Consider the following 13,560-nt stretch of genomic DNA (forward strand, 5'->3'; position numbering starts at 1 on the left):
CGTACCTCATAAGTGTAAGTTTGGCTACTGACGTCATAGATAACGTTGGTACATAGATTTAGGAGCAATGAGCTCACCCAAATAATTAGACGATATTAGAATACTTTAGTCTGGCAATGCCCCATTGAGTCATTTCGGGTCATGACCCGAAAGGGAATGTACGCGCTCAAGATATACCGAGTTTCAATCCCCTCGGTGCTGTATTTATAAAAAAAAATTGTAACAAAGATTTCTTCACACTGCTGACGTCACCGCTCTGATGTTTTTGCGTTTTCGTTTTTGTAACGGAAATGAAACGGGATATCTTGGTTTTTTAATCGTCTTATGTTACTTTTTTACTTGTTCGAGTATGTTAAAAAGGACGTGTTTCGCTTTTGGACAACTTTATTTTAGATGAACACAATTAATGAGATAAAAATTATGGCATATACTTCCATTGTCTATATTATGTTTGAAATCTCTGTCTACCTACATATTTAGCATCGTATGTAGTCCAATACCTGGTCGATCTACAAAAATGTTTTTTTTTTTTGGAAAATTACTATTATCAATTGTTCTTATCATTTATTTTAGAAATATCTAACATACATTATCTGTTACAGATTTCAAAAAGGATTGGTCAGATCACGCGTTGTGGTGGCCGACGCGCAACAAATGGCTGTCTCGGCCAAAGCACACACTCGACCAGTACGGCGTGCACGCGGACGCCGCGCTGCATTTCACACCCATGCACAAGCCGCTTCGTATACAGCTGCCCGATCTGAGATACATCGACTGCAAGATAGATTTCTCTATTGACACCTTCAGTGCTGTCGTACAGCTATGCAAGAATCTCGGTAAGAACAACACTGTAATATAACTAGTAAGAATTTTTAGTGGTGGAAAGGGAGACATTTGTCAGGCTTTTGCTGGTGAAGAAGAGAAGTGGGATAGGGAGAAGAAAAGAATAAACATGAACTCAATTCGAGGTTCATCTTTTCTGAAAAACATTTTTAATTGTGGGTCGTTGGTTCATGGTGATGTGACCCACTTTTTGTTTTTTAGGTATAAGGCATCCAGAAGAACTGTCTCTATACTATCCCCTCGAGCCCTCACACTTGAAGCAGAACTACCAGAACTTGAAGGAGGCGAAGAAAATAAAGTCCACGCAGCCGCCGGACACCAACACGTTCATAGCGGCGACGCGCGGCTCCTCCAACAGCCTGGACCGCTCCAACGGGCCCTGCCCCGCCACGCCGCCACCACCCAGATCCCTGTCAGCTACGCCTGTCGCTTCAAATCATGTAAGAACCCCAAGTTTTATTCCAAATGCTTTAAGTTTGTATATCTTATGTGGGAAAGTTGTCCGGTCGATTCAATCGTGCTTATGTTTTGTGTTCCTCCTTTTACAGAATGGCACCATCCGTCGCTACGGCGGTCACATCTACAGCACGCAGAGCGATGGCTCCAGCGATGGTGGCTACTGCGGCACCCCACCGCGCGCCTCCTCCCTTGACGCTCTGGATGGTCTCAGCGATCTTTCCCTCGCTGACTCTCCGCTAGAGCCAGACTCACAGTCACGAGAATCTTTACTCACTCCCAAATCGCTTATGGAACGCGCCAGGATGAATGTCGGGTAAGCTTAAATAATCGGATCTTCGTTGAACGGATCACGAAGAAATTAGATCAGCTAATGTGAATAACATTGTTTGTAGATGGCTGGACTCGTCGTTGTCTATAATGGAACAGTACGTACGCGAGTGGGACACGCTGCAGCTGCGCTTCAAGTTCTATTCGTTCTTCGACTTGACTGCGAGGCCGCAGGACGCGGCGCGTCTCAACCAGCTCTACCAGCAGGCCCGTTGGCAGATCCTCAATCAGGAGGTGCACTGCACTGAGGAGGAGATGCTTCTTTTCGCAGCTCTACAGGTACAATACTACTCTTTATAAATGTTACAAATTTTCAAAGTTATTCTACTTGTAATCTTAACTATAGTTTGAATTTTCTTTATAATGGTGAAATTTTTTGGTCCTTCGAGTCGGATCTACAATTATTTCAGATAAAAAGTAGTTATGAATAAACGACAAGAAAAACACGTGATATTCCCCGTATCTTCCATGTTTATTTTGATCCTAATATTTCCTGTAGTTTCAACTCCAACTTTGTATATTGCAGTTACAAATCGAGCTGCAGACGCTGGCGGGTGGCAGCGCGGAGGCTGCTGACGGTGCGGTGGGCGATGCTGGTGCGGAGGGCGCGCCGGAAGACGACATAGACGCGGCTCTCAGTCAGCTGCAGCAACAGCTGGAGGGCGGCCCGCCTGCAAGACAGGACATCACGCACGTGCCAGAGCTCGCTGACAACCTCAAGTATCTCAGGTAACGAAAAATGTTTCTGTACACTGAAAACTCATAGTTTCGGCAACAATTTCTAGAGTTATGTAGTCTGCCACACCGGGACAATCTTGAATAAATTTTAGGGCCATAACATTCGATTTTTTTAACAGCTTATAAGTACACACGTACAGACGTTACTCAGACATATATATATGTATGTTTTTTATATAAAACTTTTATATTTGTATTGATTCTTTTGCATTTGTTTTGCATTCTTGCTCCGTTCGCCATGTCGGCCTCTACAAGCAAGTGTAACAACGAACGCTGTTTGATCGCGTAAGACTTCAACCCTCCCCTGTATTTAAAGTTGTTATTTTTGGTACACAATAGTAAAAATTGTATCAATGTACTAACTATTGTAGATCCGTATTTTTTTAATTAATAAATACAAAAAAAAAGTTTTGTGTTAATATCTTTTTTTTTCTCAACGTAACAATTTAATTTATTTTTACGTGATTAACATGTTATTGTCTTTAGGGTTCCGTTCCTCGAAACAAAACGGTACCTTTATAGAATCATTTTGTTGTCCGTCCGTCTGTCTGTGTAAAAACCCTTTTTTTAGATCTGATATCTGATATTTTTTTCGTGTGAAATACCGTAACCCCTAAATCCGTGTAGTACTACATGTTTTATATGAAGGATGTAATTTTGTAGGCCGAAGCGGTTTACTCTGAAGGCATACAAGCGCGGCTGGGTGTCGTGTCGTGACGGCGTGCTGCGTATCCACTCCTCCAGCGAGGCGGCGGCGCGCGGAGACCCACCATCCTACGCTGTCGAGCTGCGCGGAGCTGAGGTATGCTCTACCCTATATCGCCAGTCAGGGCGCCTGCCCAGGGCGATAGACACACACTCACTCTGTTAAACTCCCCTCCCCCAACATGTGCTAGTCTGGGGGCATAAAAGGGCAGTGCCGTTGAAATCTTGCTCATAGATTTTCAGGATTTTCTTTTATAGTATATCATGCTGGCGCCCGCGACTCCGTCCGCGCGGAAGAAAAAAACCATAATTAGTAGCCCATGTGTTCTTCCAGACTATGTTCTATATGTTCCATTCTGGAGATACATTCATACATACATACATACATACATACATCCATCCATACATCCATAGATCCATACATCCATAGATCCATACATCCATCCATCCATCCATCCATTCATCCATACATCCATCCATCCATCCATACATCCATACATCCATCCATCCATACATCCATCCATCCATCCATCCATACATACATACATCCATACATCCATACATCCATCCATCCATCCATACATCCATACATCCATCCATCCATCCATACATCCATACATCCATCCATACATCCATCCATACATCCATCCATCCATCCATCCATACATCCATCCATCCATCCATACATCCATACATCCATCCATCCATCCATACAGCCATCCATACATCCATCCATCCGTCCGTCCGTCCGTCCGTCTCTCCATCCATCCATCCATCCATCCATCCATCCATCCATCCATCCATCCATCCATCCATCCATCCATAGTATAAGTCAAATTTGTTTCGTGCAGGTGACACCAGACGCGCACCCCGCCTCGGGTCGTTACAGCATCAAGCTGGAGGTGCCGGCGGAGGACGCCATGAACGAGATGTGGCTCAAATGTGATGATGTAAGTATAGGGTTTATTACATTTTAAGTTTTTATTCATATATTTTTTAGTTACATGGTATAGTTGGTATATTTTGGTTCTACAATTCCACACGTTATTTTTTCGGTAAACACTTATTAAAACACGGAATTACTTTTCAAAGCTAATGCTACTAGAAACTTTACATGTTTGTACATATTGACCGATCGATCAGAACAGTGGCAGAGCACGAATATTTATGAAAATCGTCATCGTATTATAATCGAATTAAAATTTTACGACCATCTTAGAACACCGGGCATAAAGGGGCAATGCAGGCGCCACAGTCGGATATAAAGAGGTGCTCCCTAAGATACTCTATCTGTTATCCAGGGCGCAGGAATTACTAAAACCGGTCCTGCTAATAGAAGTTGATAAACGAATGAGTGGAGAGTTGGTGTGAGAGTTGTGTGGTGTGGTGTGTGTGTGCAGGAGGAGCAGTACGCGAAGTGGGTGTCAGCGTGCCGGCTGGGCGCGCGCGGGCGCTCGCTGGCGGACGCGGCGTTCCTGCAGGAGGCGGCGAGCGTGCGCGCGCTGCTCCGTCTGCAGCGACCGCAGCCCGGCGCCGCGCCCCCGCCCCGCGCTCTCCCCCACCTGCATCATCTGCTGCCCGAGAACTACCTCGCACCCAGATACCTCAAGAAACTCAAGGGAAAGGTAACTACATAACATTCATCAAAACACCGACTCAACATTTTGAAGGCAATCTAATGGGGTTAAACAAAGTGCATTCGCGTTGAAGCGATTCCATAACGAATTTCAAAAATAAATGAAATTATGCGACAATCACGTGACTTGTCGAAAGTTATTGTCTGTTCATTTTAGTAGTTCGCTTTGGAATGACCTTGAAGCGAATGCATTTCGTCTAACCGCAGTGGTCCAGTTCCACGGCGTAATCTTACTAATATTATAAATGAAAATGTTTGTATGTATGAATGGTTGGTTGCATGGATGGATGTTAGAAGGTATCTCCAAAACGGCTTCACGGATCTTAAGCCAAGCCAAATTATTTTTTTTAAATCCGCACGGACAAAGTCGCGGGCGACAGCTAGTCATATAGTTTTAAACAATGTTCCAGTTCACACAGCGCGTGCTGGAGAGTCACGCGAACGTGAAGGAGCTTCCGTTGCTGGAGGCGAAGCTGCAGTACATAAAGACGTGGCAGAACCTGGCGGAGTACGGGCAGACGCTGTTCGTGGTGCGCTTCATGGGACATCGCAAGGACGAGGTGATCAGCATCGCCAACAACCGCATCATGCGCCTCGACCCCAACACCGGGGACCACATCAAGACCTGGCGGTACAGCACCATGAAGGTCAGCTTCATACACATTCATACAAACTTATATATAAAACGCCCATGACATTATTTTTACTGTTATTTTAGACGATTTTAAATGAAGGATATTTTTTATCCAATTCGTCTAATTTTTTTTGGAAAATGTGGCAAACAACCAAGTTTATTTCGCTTAAATAATTTTAATCCCCTTTCCATCTTCGTATAAGGATAGGAAGGAAAGAGGAAGAGGATTTGACAGAGGAAGAGATGTACTTCGGAAATATTTCCACTCTTTAAGTAGCTCTTGTTGTTAATAAAGTCTTTTATCTGTACTATATATTTTATATAATACTATAAATGTGAAAGTTTAGATGTATGGATGAATGTTTGTTAGAAGGTATCTCCAGAACGGCTGTATGGATCTCGATAAGATTTACCTAGACATAGACTACTATTTTTTTTTATTCCGCACGGACAACTACTAGTGGTAAATATGTTTTTTAAATTCACAGGCGTGGAATGTGAACTGGGAAATAAAACACATGATGGTGCAATTTGAAGAAGGCAACATAATTTTCTCCGTGCAGTCTGCGGATTGTAAAGTTGTTCACGAGTTCATTGGAGGTTACATTTTCCTCTCAATGCGATCAAAAGACGCGAATCAAACACTAGACGAGGAATTATTCCACAAACTGACCGGAGGTTGGACGTAAAATTATAAAATATATAACAAAATGTAATGTTGAATAGAGAATTTCCAGTAATATACTGGACTCTCATTGTGCCTTTAACTTTTATATTAATTTAATTTTTTTTTTAAATCTATATTGTCTATGAAATATAAAATATTTTTGTTAATTAAGTTATATTGACATGAAGTGTAATTCCAAAAAAAACGTCAGCACCAAACTTAAATAGAAACTGCTGAAAAGTTCAAAAAAAAAATTTTATTGACATTTGAAACAACGCCATCTATTGGTTAAAGATTTAAGCAATTTTCCTTTTAAAATCACATTAATTTTTAGATATTAAAGTAGTGCTTCCAACATTTTATCTATTTCACGAAACTTGTAAATGCCAAATATATAATTGCCACACAAAAAAATATCCAAATTGCTTATTACATCGCCTTATATTTGAAAGTCAATTTAAAAAAAAATAGATTAAGTAAAATGCGATAAAAATGAGCTTTTTAATAGATTTATACAAAATATAGATACATAAATACTAGTTATATAAGTTTATTTACGCTATTATTCTGTTAGTATTTATAAAGTGATTTTTAACTGTATTATTGCGACCAGGAAAAAATAAATAAAATTCGTCTCTCAAAGTGCCTTCATGAAACGCAACAATATTTTATAAAATCTACATTTCAGGTTCTCTTTGGTGCTTTAATGTTACAGAAATAACATAAGATAAAATATCTAGACTTGTTTGTTTAAGTATGTGTAAAAAATCTGTGCTATACTTTTCTTTTTTTTTTAGCCATCTTTAAATAAAGAAAAATTTTCAAAAATTGCTAGAAACTTTCTATAACCTTTTTTATTGTGCACTCTAAATGTAAAATAACTTGGTTTTTTTAAAGAAAATTACACAAACAGATTAAATTTGACATAGTTAAAGTGAATTTTAACTGAGACTTTTGGTCGAATTTCTATTAATGCCACCCTTAGTACTTATAATTGGGTTTTTATAAACACATACTAAAATAAATAAAGGGTCTAAACAAATGCTAAGATTTTATATATTGTAAATAACATTAAAAATAAGTTACATAACACCAGTGTTGAAGAGTTTATTTGGATTATAGTTTTTATATCGCTTCTATTTTCGTATAACCTTCAAATGTAAAGATTCTTTTATGCTAATTTCACACGAGGACAATAGTAACGTAGTATTGTTTCAATACACCATTATCACTGCAATACTGAGTTTACTGCTCTGACTGTGCTACCCTCGTGTGAATATAGCATTGTGGTGACTCACTAGTCTCATTGAGATCGCATGAAATGCTGTTTTTATTTGAATGTAGTTTGTATAAGTATTAACAAAATTATACGCCCTATGGAATTGTACAAAATGTATGGTACATTTTTTAATAAAAAAAAAAGTTGTATGTTTGTAAATGAATGTCGAAATAAATGTAAATTAATAACAAATGTTTTTTTCTTTTTAATTTATTGTTATTGCATTTGAATTTCTTACTTCAATAAAGTGTTTGTAGAAAGTCTCTTGAGCATAAGTTTTATGTTCAAATTACATACAACTTTACTATCCTACAATCTACATGTAAGAAAAGATAAAACTTTTGATTATTTCATAATCATCATCATCATCAGCTTACTATACGTCTCCACCGAGGGGCTCGGAGCCTACCTTAAGTTAAGGGCGATTAGGCCATAGTCAACCAAGCTAGCGGGTCGGTTGACTTCACACATATCTTTGAATTTCTCAGATATTTGCAGGTTGCATCACTATGTTTTCCTTCGCCGTAAAAACGCAAACTTTTCTTTGTTTATTTAGAATGCTTAATTTCAAATAGTAATTAAACATAATTTTTGTTGCATAAATATAATACTTAAATATTAAAAACATTCACACAAAGTACAAAACTCAGTCTCCACAATCGGGATATTTAGTCAAATATTGCATATGGTATGATGACACAGATTTGCATAACGGAGGTGTATCCATAACCAACGCACAGTATCCTGCTGTTTCATTTATTGTCATCGGTGCGTCTGTCTGTGTGTACACAACTTCGGGACACTCTGAATTTTCCCTATACTCTTCTAAAGATAAAACATCGGTGTGTTTGAATAGTTTATTATTTTCAGTGAATGCTAATAGTCGTCCACCTAAAAGTTAAATGGTTTACATCAGAAATGAACATTTTTTCTCGTAAAGTCCTGACAAAATTATATGGGTTTTGGTAAATTAAGTCTTCTTTCCCTTCCTAATGGAGGAGAGGAAGCATAGGAGGGTAAATAATCTCTTTTAGTGGATCTCCTCTGTCAATTAAAGGTGGGCAATGCATTTGCAATTGCAGATGTCTATGGTAAGCGGTCGCTTCGCCATTTTGACGAATTGAGATGGCGGATAACTTGTTTGCTACCTAATAATATAAAAATCTTTGCTGCTTTATGTTAGAATTGTTTGCTTTTGTAACTTAGATTGAATAATGTTAGCTTAGAAATAAAAGGATTAATAAAAATGTTAAAAATTGGTACTCACCTAAATTACATAAAACTGTAGGTATATAGTAAAATCCAGTAAGAGGTTGCAATTCATTGTCCACCGATGGCCTAAATCTGTAGAGTTCATTAAAGTAACTTTGTGTACAGTATATGTACCCTTTGTGGGACACCATGCATTTAACTCGGAAACTAACACTAGCAACTAATTCCCACTGGTCTTTATCATCTGTTTCTACATGTCTGTATATGTGTTTGTGACCTGCTGTATATATATGGTTGTCATGACAACAAATAGCCGGATTTTGTATCGCATCAGGTAATTTAGCGATGCTCCTAAAAGTCTTTTCTCTCATATTATATATTATTGCTGTATCTAATACTACCCTGAAAAGTAAAAGCTATATTAAAAATAATAATTCAACCTATGTTGATTTGTTTCTTGATAATATTACTAACCTAAACCCACCGACACCTCCGATAATGTACAAAGAGTCACCTAAAACGGCAACACTACCGTGCCTTCTTTGTGGCAGTTGTACTCCGTGTCTATTCCATTCTCTTCTCAATGTGTCATATTCTTTTACATCTCTCATAAACGTACCAGTGCCTTTACCGTACTCACCACAGACAATAACAAGTTTCGTACCATTGTAAGACGCTACATTCCAACCCCATAAATTTTTCTCAACCAATTCCAACCACTTGTCAAATCCAGCTCCTAAAGTATATGTGTACATATAATGCGGAGATTCATCTGCTAATGGTTGTTTGATTGTCATCGGAAGAGATAGCGTAAACTTTAACTTACGATGCTTACTTTCATTAACCAAATTATATATTTCATCGTAAACTCTTTTTGTACATGTTTCATATAGGAATTCCTTTTGTTCAGATATTATCTGTGGTGATAGTTCTCCACATTTTTTGTGTAAAGAGACCAAACCATCAATTACTTTAGCTGGCAGACTACTGTTATAATCTGTCAGTAATGATTTAATTTCTAATAAATCACTAAATGATAACCTACTTAGATCTAGGCTTCCTAGTACAATCATGATAGCATCTGCTCCAGTTTCATTATTCAGTACCCAATCTAGACCAAATTTAAACACATCTAATTCACTTTCTGCGTCTAAATATGGATGTGATAGGTACCAGAATAATTTTGTTATTGATGATATAAACCTTGGCTTCATTGTTTTAAATGATAAAAGACCAAATGCAACTGCATGTTCTTCCAGTTTTAAATAAGAAGCATTTTCAGCAATCGTCATTGTATCAATCCAGTTGGTAACAGATAATTGTATATCCAATGTGTATTCAATCTGTTTTATAAGTTCTGATATTTGTAGGAAATTAGCAGCCATCGCTATTTCACCAATTATTTGATGTGAATGATCTGATAAGTCTATTAAACCAATGTTCATGTACTGAAGAATAATTTGCATTATATTTGGCTGTAAGACCTGCAAGTTAATAACTAAATTAACAATAATTACAGCAAAACTATTTCTTATATTACATTTTATAGATAAATATTAAAATGAGGTTCATACATCTATAACAATTTGGCTTTTCTCTTTTTCTATATAATTTCCACTGAACATTGCCTTAAAATAATCACTATATTCACACAATATCCCTTTTTTCACTATAAACTCTTCTCCACGAATTAAAAGTGAAATTTCCTCCATTATCAAGAAAATATAAACTATAGTATATATTTAGAATATTTAAATAAGAGACCGACTTCAAATCGAGCAATAGCACAGTTTCATTTTAGATTTTTTTTGCCGCTAAAAAAACGTCACCGAACAGCTGGTAAATGTCAGGTTAGCAAAGTCACAGTGGCACAGACAAAATATTTGTGAACTTGTTAAGTATTTTATTCCTTGAAGAATAAACAAACAAAATTTTTCTTTACTTAAAATCCAATTAAAAACAACGGGTACAGTAGTAAGTTTTTTTATTTTCTTTTGTATTTAATAACAATGGTTTTTCAAAGTTTTGGTGCGGTTGATGGGTATAATCTGCAAAGGATAGAAAAGCGGGAAAAGTGAAACTTCAACTTCTATTTTTATTTTTCTTAACTTTGACTTTGACAGTTTGTAAATTACAAAGAGATGTGCTTGTGTTTATGAATTCTGTTTCAAATAATCAAGAGAAAAGAAGATATCGAGTGACGTATAGTAAAATATATATAATTCTTAAAAATAAGTTATTAATAAATGATAAGACATGACAGCCACAGCATCCGCTGTAACTGCGTCTGTTGACGAAGATTTGGACGACTGTGGACCCCAACTTATTAGTAAACTAGAAGTGATATCAATTTTAATGCTTTTAATTAATTATTAATGAAATCAGTTAAATAGCTAAGTTTATTCCTATTCAGGGTAATGGAATAACCTCGGGTGATATAAAGAAGTTAGAGGAAGCAGGATATCATACTGTGGAATCTGTTGCGTATGCTCCGAAAAAATGGTTAATAACAATAAAAGGAATATCTGAAGCAAAAGCGGATAAAATACTATTGGAAGCTTCTAAGTTGGTTCCTATGGGCTTCACAACTGCAACAGAATTTCACCAGAAGAGGTACCAAACTTGTTTAGACATGATTTCAGTGTTTGAATTCAAGATGTAAATCTTAAAAATAAACATGACTCACCTAAGGAGTTTTCTGATGTTAGAAGATTATTATTATCTTGTGTTGAGATTTATGATATTTTATTGAGAAATATTAGGGTCTTAGTTTTTAATGATAAAAGAGTGCAGTGTACAAACTTAACAATTACCAATTAAAGATGCTACACAAGTAAAAAAGCAATAATTTATAATAACTTTACACTTTTAAAAGAGATGAATCTTTAGATAAGACTAATGAAAAAATTGAATGTGAGGTAGTCTTATTTTTTGTTATATTTCTTTAAGTATGTTTTAAAGTTATTACATTTAACATCTCTATTATTAAAGACTTTATATGAAGTATAAAAGTTATTTTCCAGAGCTGAAATTATTCAATTAACAACAGGATCAAAAGAATTGGATAGATTGTTGGGCGGAGGAATAGAGACAGGTTCTATCACTGAAATTTTTGGTGAATTCCGAACAGGAAAAACACAATTATGTCACACATTAGCAGTGACCTGTCAGGTATATTCAATTCTAAGGCATTTTACCATCATATCTATTTTAAATGTTATTTTTTTACATACATTTTGTTGTAGTAGCTCTAACAATCTTAGTTAAAGTCATTCCTAACATACATTGACTTTAATGTTTCCTTTTAGAATTAGTTATTGACCTTGACTTTATTAGTCTTTTAAAATTTGACACAACACTTACTAAGAGTAACTACCTTTTGTGGTCCTTTGTCTTCTCCAACTCATCCCTCCAGCAACATCTGGGAGGGTCTACCTTACCTGGGCCATTTGATATTCAGACAAGAATATATTTGCAAAGCAGTAATAAATAGAGTATTTCTCTCTGGTGTGTACAAACTTTTTTATTTCAGTTACCAATCGAACAGTCTGGTGGTGAGGGTAAATGTATGTACATAGACACGGAGGGCACATTCCGCCCTGAGCGGCTGCTGGCGGTAGCGCAGCGCTATGGTATGGAGGGTGCGGCTGTGCTAGACAACGTCGCTTACGCGCGCGCCTACAATACTGACCATCAGACCCAACTTCTAGTACAGGCCTGTGCTATGATGGCTGAATCCAGGTAAGAGATCTTTATATTATGTCTACTATCTTACTCTTACTATAATTTGGATATTGTATTAATAACATTGTTTTTTTTTCAGATATTCATTACTGATAGTTGACAGTGCAACAGCTTTGTATAGAACAGACTACTCTGGCAGAGGAGAGCTGAACTCTAGGCAGTTACATCTTGGTCGCTTTATGAGGATGTTGCTGCGACTCGCTGATGAGGTAGAGTCTTTTAACTATAAAACTTTCAATGCCACTACGATTTTTGTGTCAAAGGAAACTCGCAGGATTACACCGAATGAGCCTTTTTTAATTATTAAGCTATAGTAATATAAAAATCATGTTGTCTAAAAATCAATTTGTTTTTTGAGAATTAGCGTTTTTTTACCTCTTAGATATAATAATGTTTTTTATTAGGGCAAATTTTTAAGAAATAGCCAGAAATAATTTCATAAGAACATATTAATTAATATGTTTTTCTCATCTGCTAAAATTTAAAAGTTAAAAGATTTAATTATTTGCATTGAATAGACTTCATAACTACTGGACCAATTTGAAATATATTTTCACTCTCAGGAAGCTATACAGTTTTTTTTAATCCCACGCAGAAAGTAAAACACAAATCCTGTCGAATTTAAAACTGTTCAACAATGTTTTACTAACAAAAATTATATTTTATTTTCTAGTTTGGTGTAGCGGTAATAATAACCAACCAAGTAGTCGCTCAAGTTGACGCTGTGGGTGTCTTCAATGCTGACACAAAGAAACCAATTGGTGGCCACATTATAGCTCACGCATCCACCACACGTTTGTACCTGAGGAAGGGTCGAGGAGATAACAGAGTGTGTAAAATATATGACAGCCCATGTCTGCCGGAGACGGAGGCAATGTTTGCAATTAGTACGGAAGGAATAACAGATGCTAAAGAATGAATTTAATATTTGTAAAGCTGGCTTTTAATAAAAGTGTATATTTTAATATTGATTAACTTTTATTTTTCATTACAATTTAGTAATAAAAATGCAATGTTTAGATGGATGGATGTTTGAAAATATCTCCGGAAGGGGGATCTTGCTGTAATTTGGCATAGATGTAGAACAGTGGGCAAGAACACACAGGCTACTTAAGTTATTTTTTAATTCCGCGGGTTACAGCTAGTATTTTATAATCTAATGTACTGAAATTTACATAAACAAATCAAAAACTATATATACTATGATAATTAACTGCTTGGGTATACTATGTCGAGATCGTGGTCAAACACTGGATTATTCAGCATAAGAAAAAGAAACAACATAGGCAAAAAATCATTTTATTAACTCGCTAATT

The 13,560-nt window shown here is 36.6% G+C and overlaps 3 protein-coding genes across 3 annotated transcripts in view; 2 read left to right on the forward strand and 1 right to left on the reverse strand.

The window, feature by feature from the left end:
- Nucleotides 1–6,789, forward strand: part of LOC106120157 (unc-112-related protein) — a 38,438-nt gene extending 31,649 nt beyond the window's left edge. The window contains exons 2-11 of the mRNA XM_013315385.1: nucleotides 601–836; nucleotides 1,045–1,283; nucleotides 1,392–1,615; nucleotides 1,695–1,908; nucleotides 2,156–2,358; nucleotides 3,031–3,169; nucleotides 3,924–4,022; nucleotides 4,473–4,697; nucleotides 5,119–5,355; nucleotides 5,831–6,789. Of these exons, the coding sequence (XP_013170839.1) occupies nucleotides 601–836; nucleotides 1,045–1,283; nucleotides 1,392–1,615; nucleotides 1,695–1,908; nucleotides 2,156–2,358; nucleotides 3,031–3,169; nucleotides 3,924–4,022; nucleotides 4,473–4,697; nucleotides 5,119–5,355; nucleotides 5,831–6,031 (2,017 nt within the window). The 3' untranslated portion in view covers nucleotides 6,032–6,789. The remainder of the gene's footprint in view (nucleotides 1–600; nucleotides 837–1,044; nucleotides 1,284–1,391; nucleotides 1,616–1,694; nucleotides 1,909–2,155; nucleotides 2,359–3,030; nucleotides 3,170–3,923; nucleotides 4,023–4,472; nucleotides 4,698–5,118; nucleotides 5,356–5,830) is intronic.
- A 1,064-nt stretch (nucleotides 6,790–7,853) lies between these two features.
- Nucleotides 7,854–10,342, reverse strand: LOC106120160 (kelch-like protein 8). Its single transcript, XM_013315388.1, has 4 exons — nucleotides 10,075–10,342; nucleotides 8,975–9,984; nucleotides 8,556–8,902; nucleotides 7,854–8,179 (listed from the first exon to the last, which is right to left on the reverse strand). Exons 1-4 carry the CDS (start codon nucleotides 10,210–10,212, stop codon nucleotides 7,935–7,937), a joined length of 1,740 nt encoding a protein of 579 aa, XP_013170842.1. The 5' UTR covers nucleotides 10,213–10,342; the 3' UTR covers nucleotides 7,854–7,934.
- A 273-nt stretch (nucleotides 10,343–10,615) lies between these two features.
- Nucleotides 10,616–13,215, forward strand: spn-A (RAD51 recombinase homolog spn-A). Its single transcript, XM_013315108.1, has 6 exons — nucleotides 10,616–10,840; nucleotides 10,914–11,113; nucleotides 11,524–11,671; nucleotides 12,033–12,241; nucleotides 12,324–12,453; nucleotides 12,918–13,215. Exons 1-6 carry the CDS (start codon nucleotides 10,757–10,759, stop codon nucleotides 13,161–13,163), a joined length of 1,017 nt encoding a protein of 338 aa, XP_013170562.1. The 5' UTR covers nucleotides 10,616–10,756; the 3' UTR covers nucleotides 13,164–13,215.
- The last annotated feature ends 345 nt before the right edge of the window (nucleotides 13,216–13,560 follow it).

This window comes from Papilio xuthus, unplaced genomic scaffold, assembly GCF_000836235.2.
Source record: "Papilio xuthus unplaced genomic scaffold, Pxut_1.1 DF826961.1, whole genome shotgun sequence".
In the NCBI taxonomy this organism is placed as follows: domain Eukaryota; kingdom Metazoa; phylum Arthropoda; class Insecta; order Lepidoptera; family Papilionidae; genus Papilio; species Papilio xuthus.

Coding starts and splice junctions, on each gene's coding strand:
- LOC106120160 (XM_013315388.1), bottom strand. CDS start 10,212: ATGGAGGAAATTTCACTTTTAATTCGTGGAGAAGAGTTTATAGTGAAA. Junction 9,985..10,074: donor AAAGCCAAATTGTTATAGAT/GTATGAACCTCA, acceptor ATTAACTTGCAG/GTCTTACAGCCAAATATAAT. Junction 8,180..8,555: donor TACAGTTTTATGTAATTTAG/GTGAGTACCAAT, acceptor TTTAACTTTTAG/GTGGACGACTATTAGCATTC.
- spn-A (XM_013315108.1), top strand. CDS start 10,757: ATGACAGCCACAGCATCCGCTGTAACTGCGTCTGTTGACGAAGATTTG. Junction 11,114..11,523: donor ACAGAATTTCACCAGAAGAG/GTACCAAACTTG, acceptor GTTATTTTCCAG/AGCTGAAATTATTCAATTAA. Junction 12,454..12,917: donor TGCTGCGACTCGCTGATGAG/GTAGAGTCTTTT, acceptor TTTATTTTCTAG/TTTGGTGTAGCGGTAATAAT.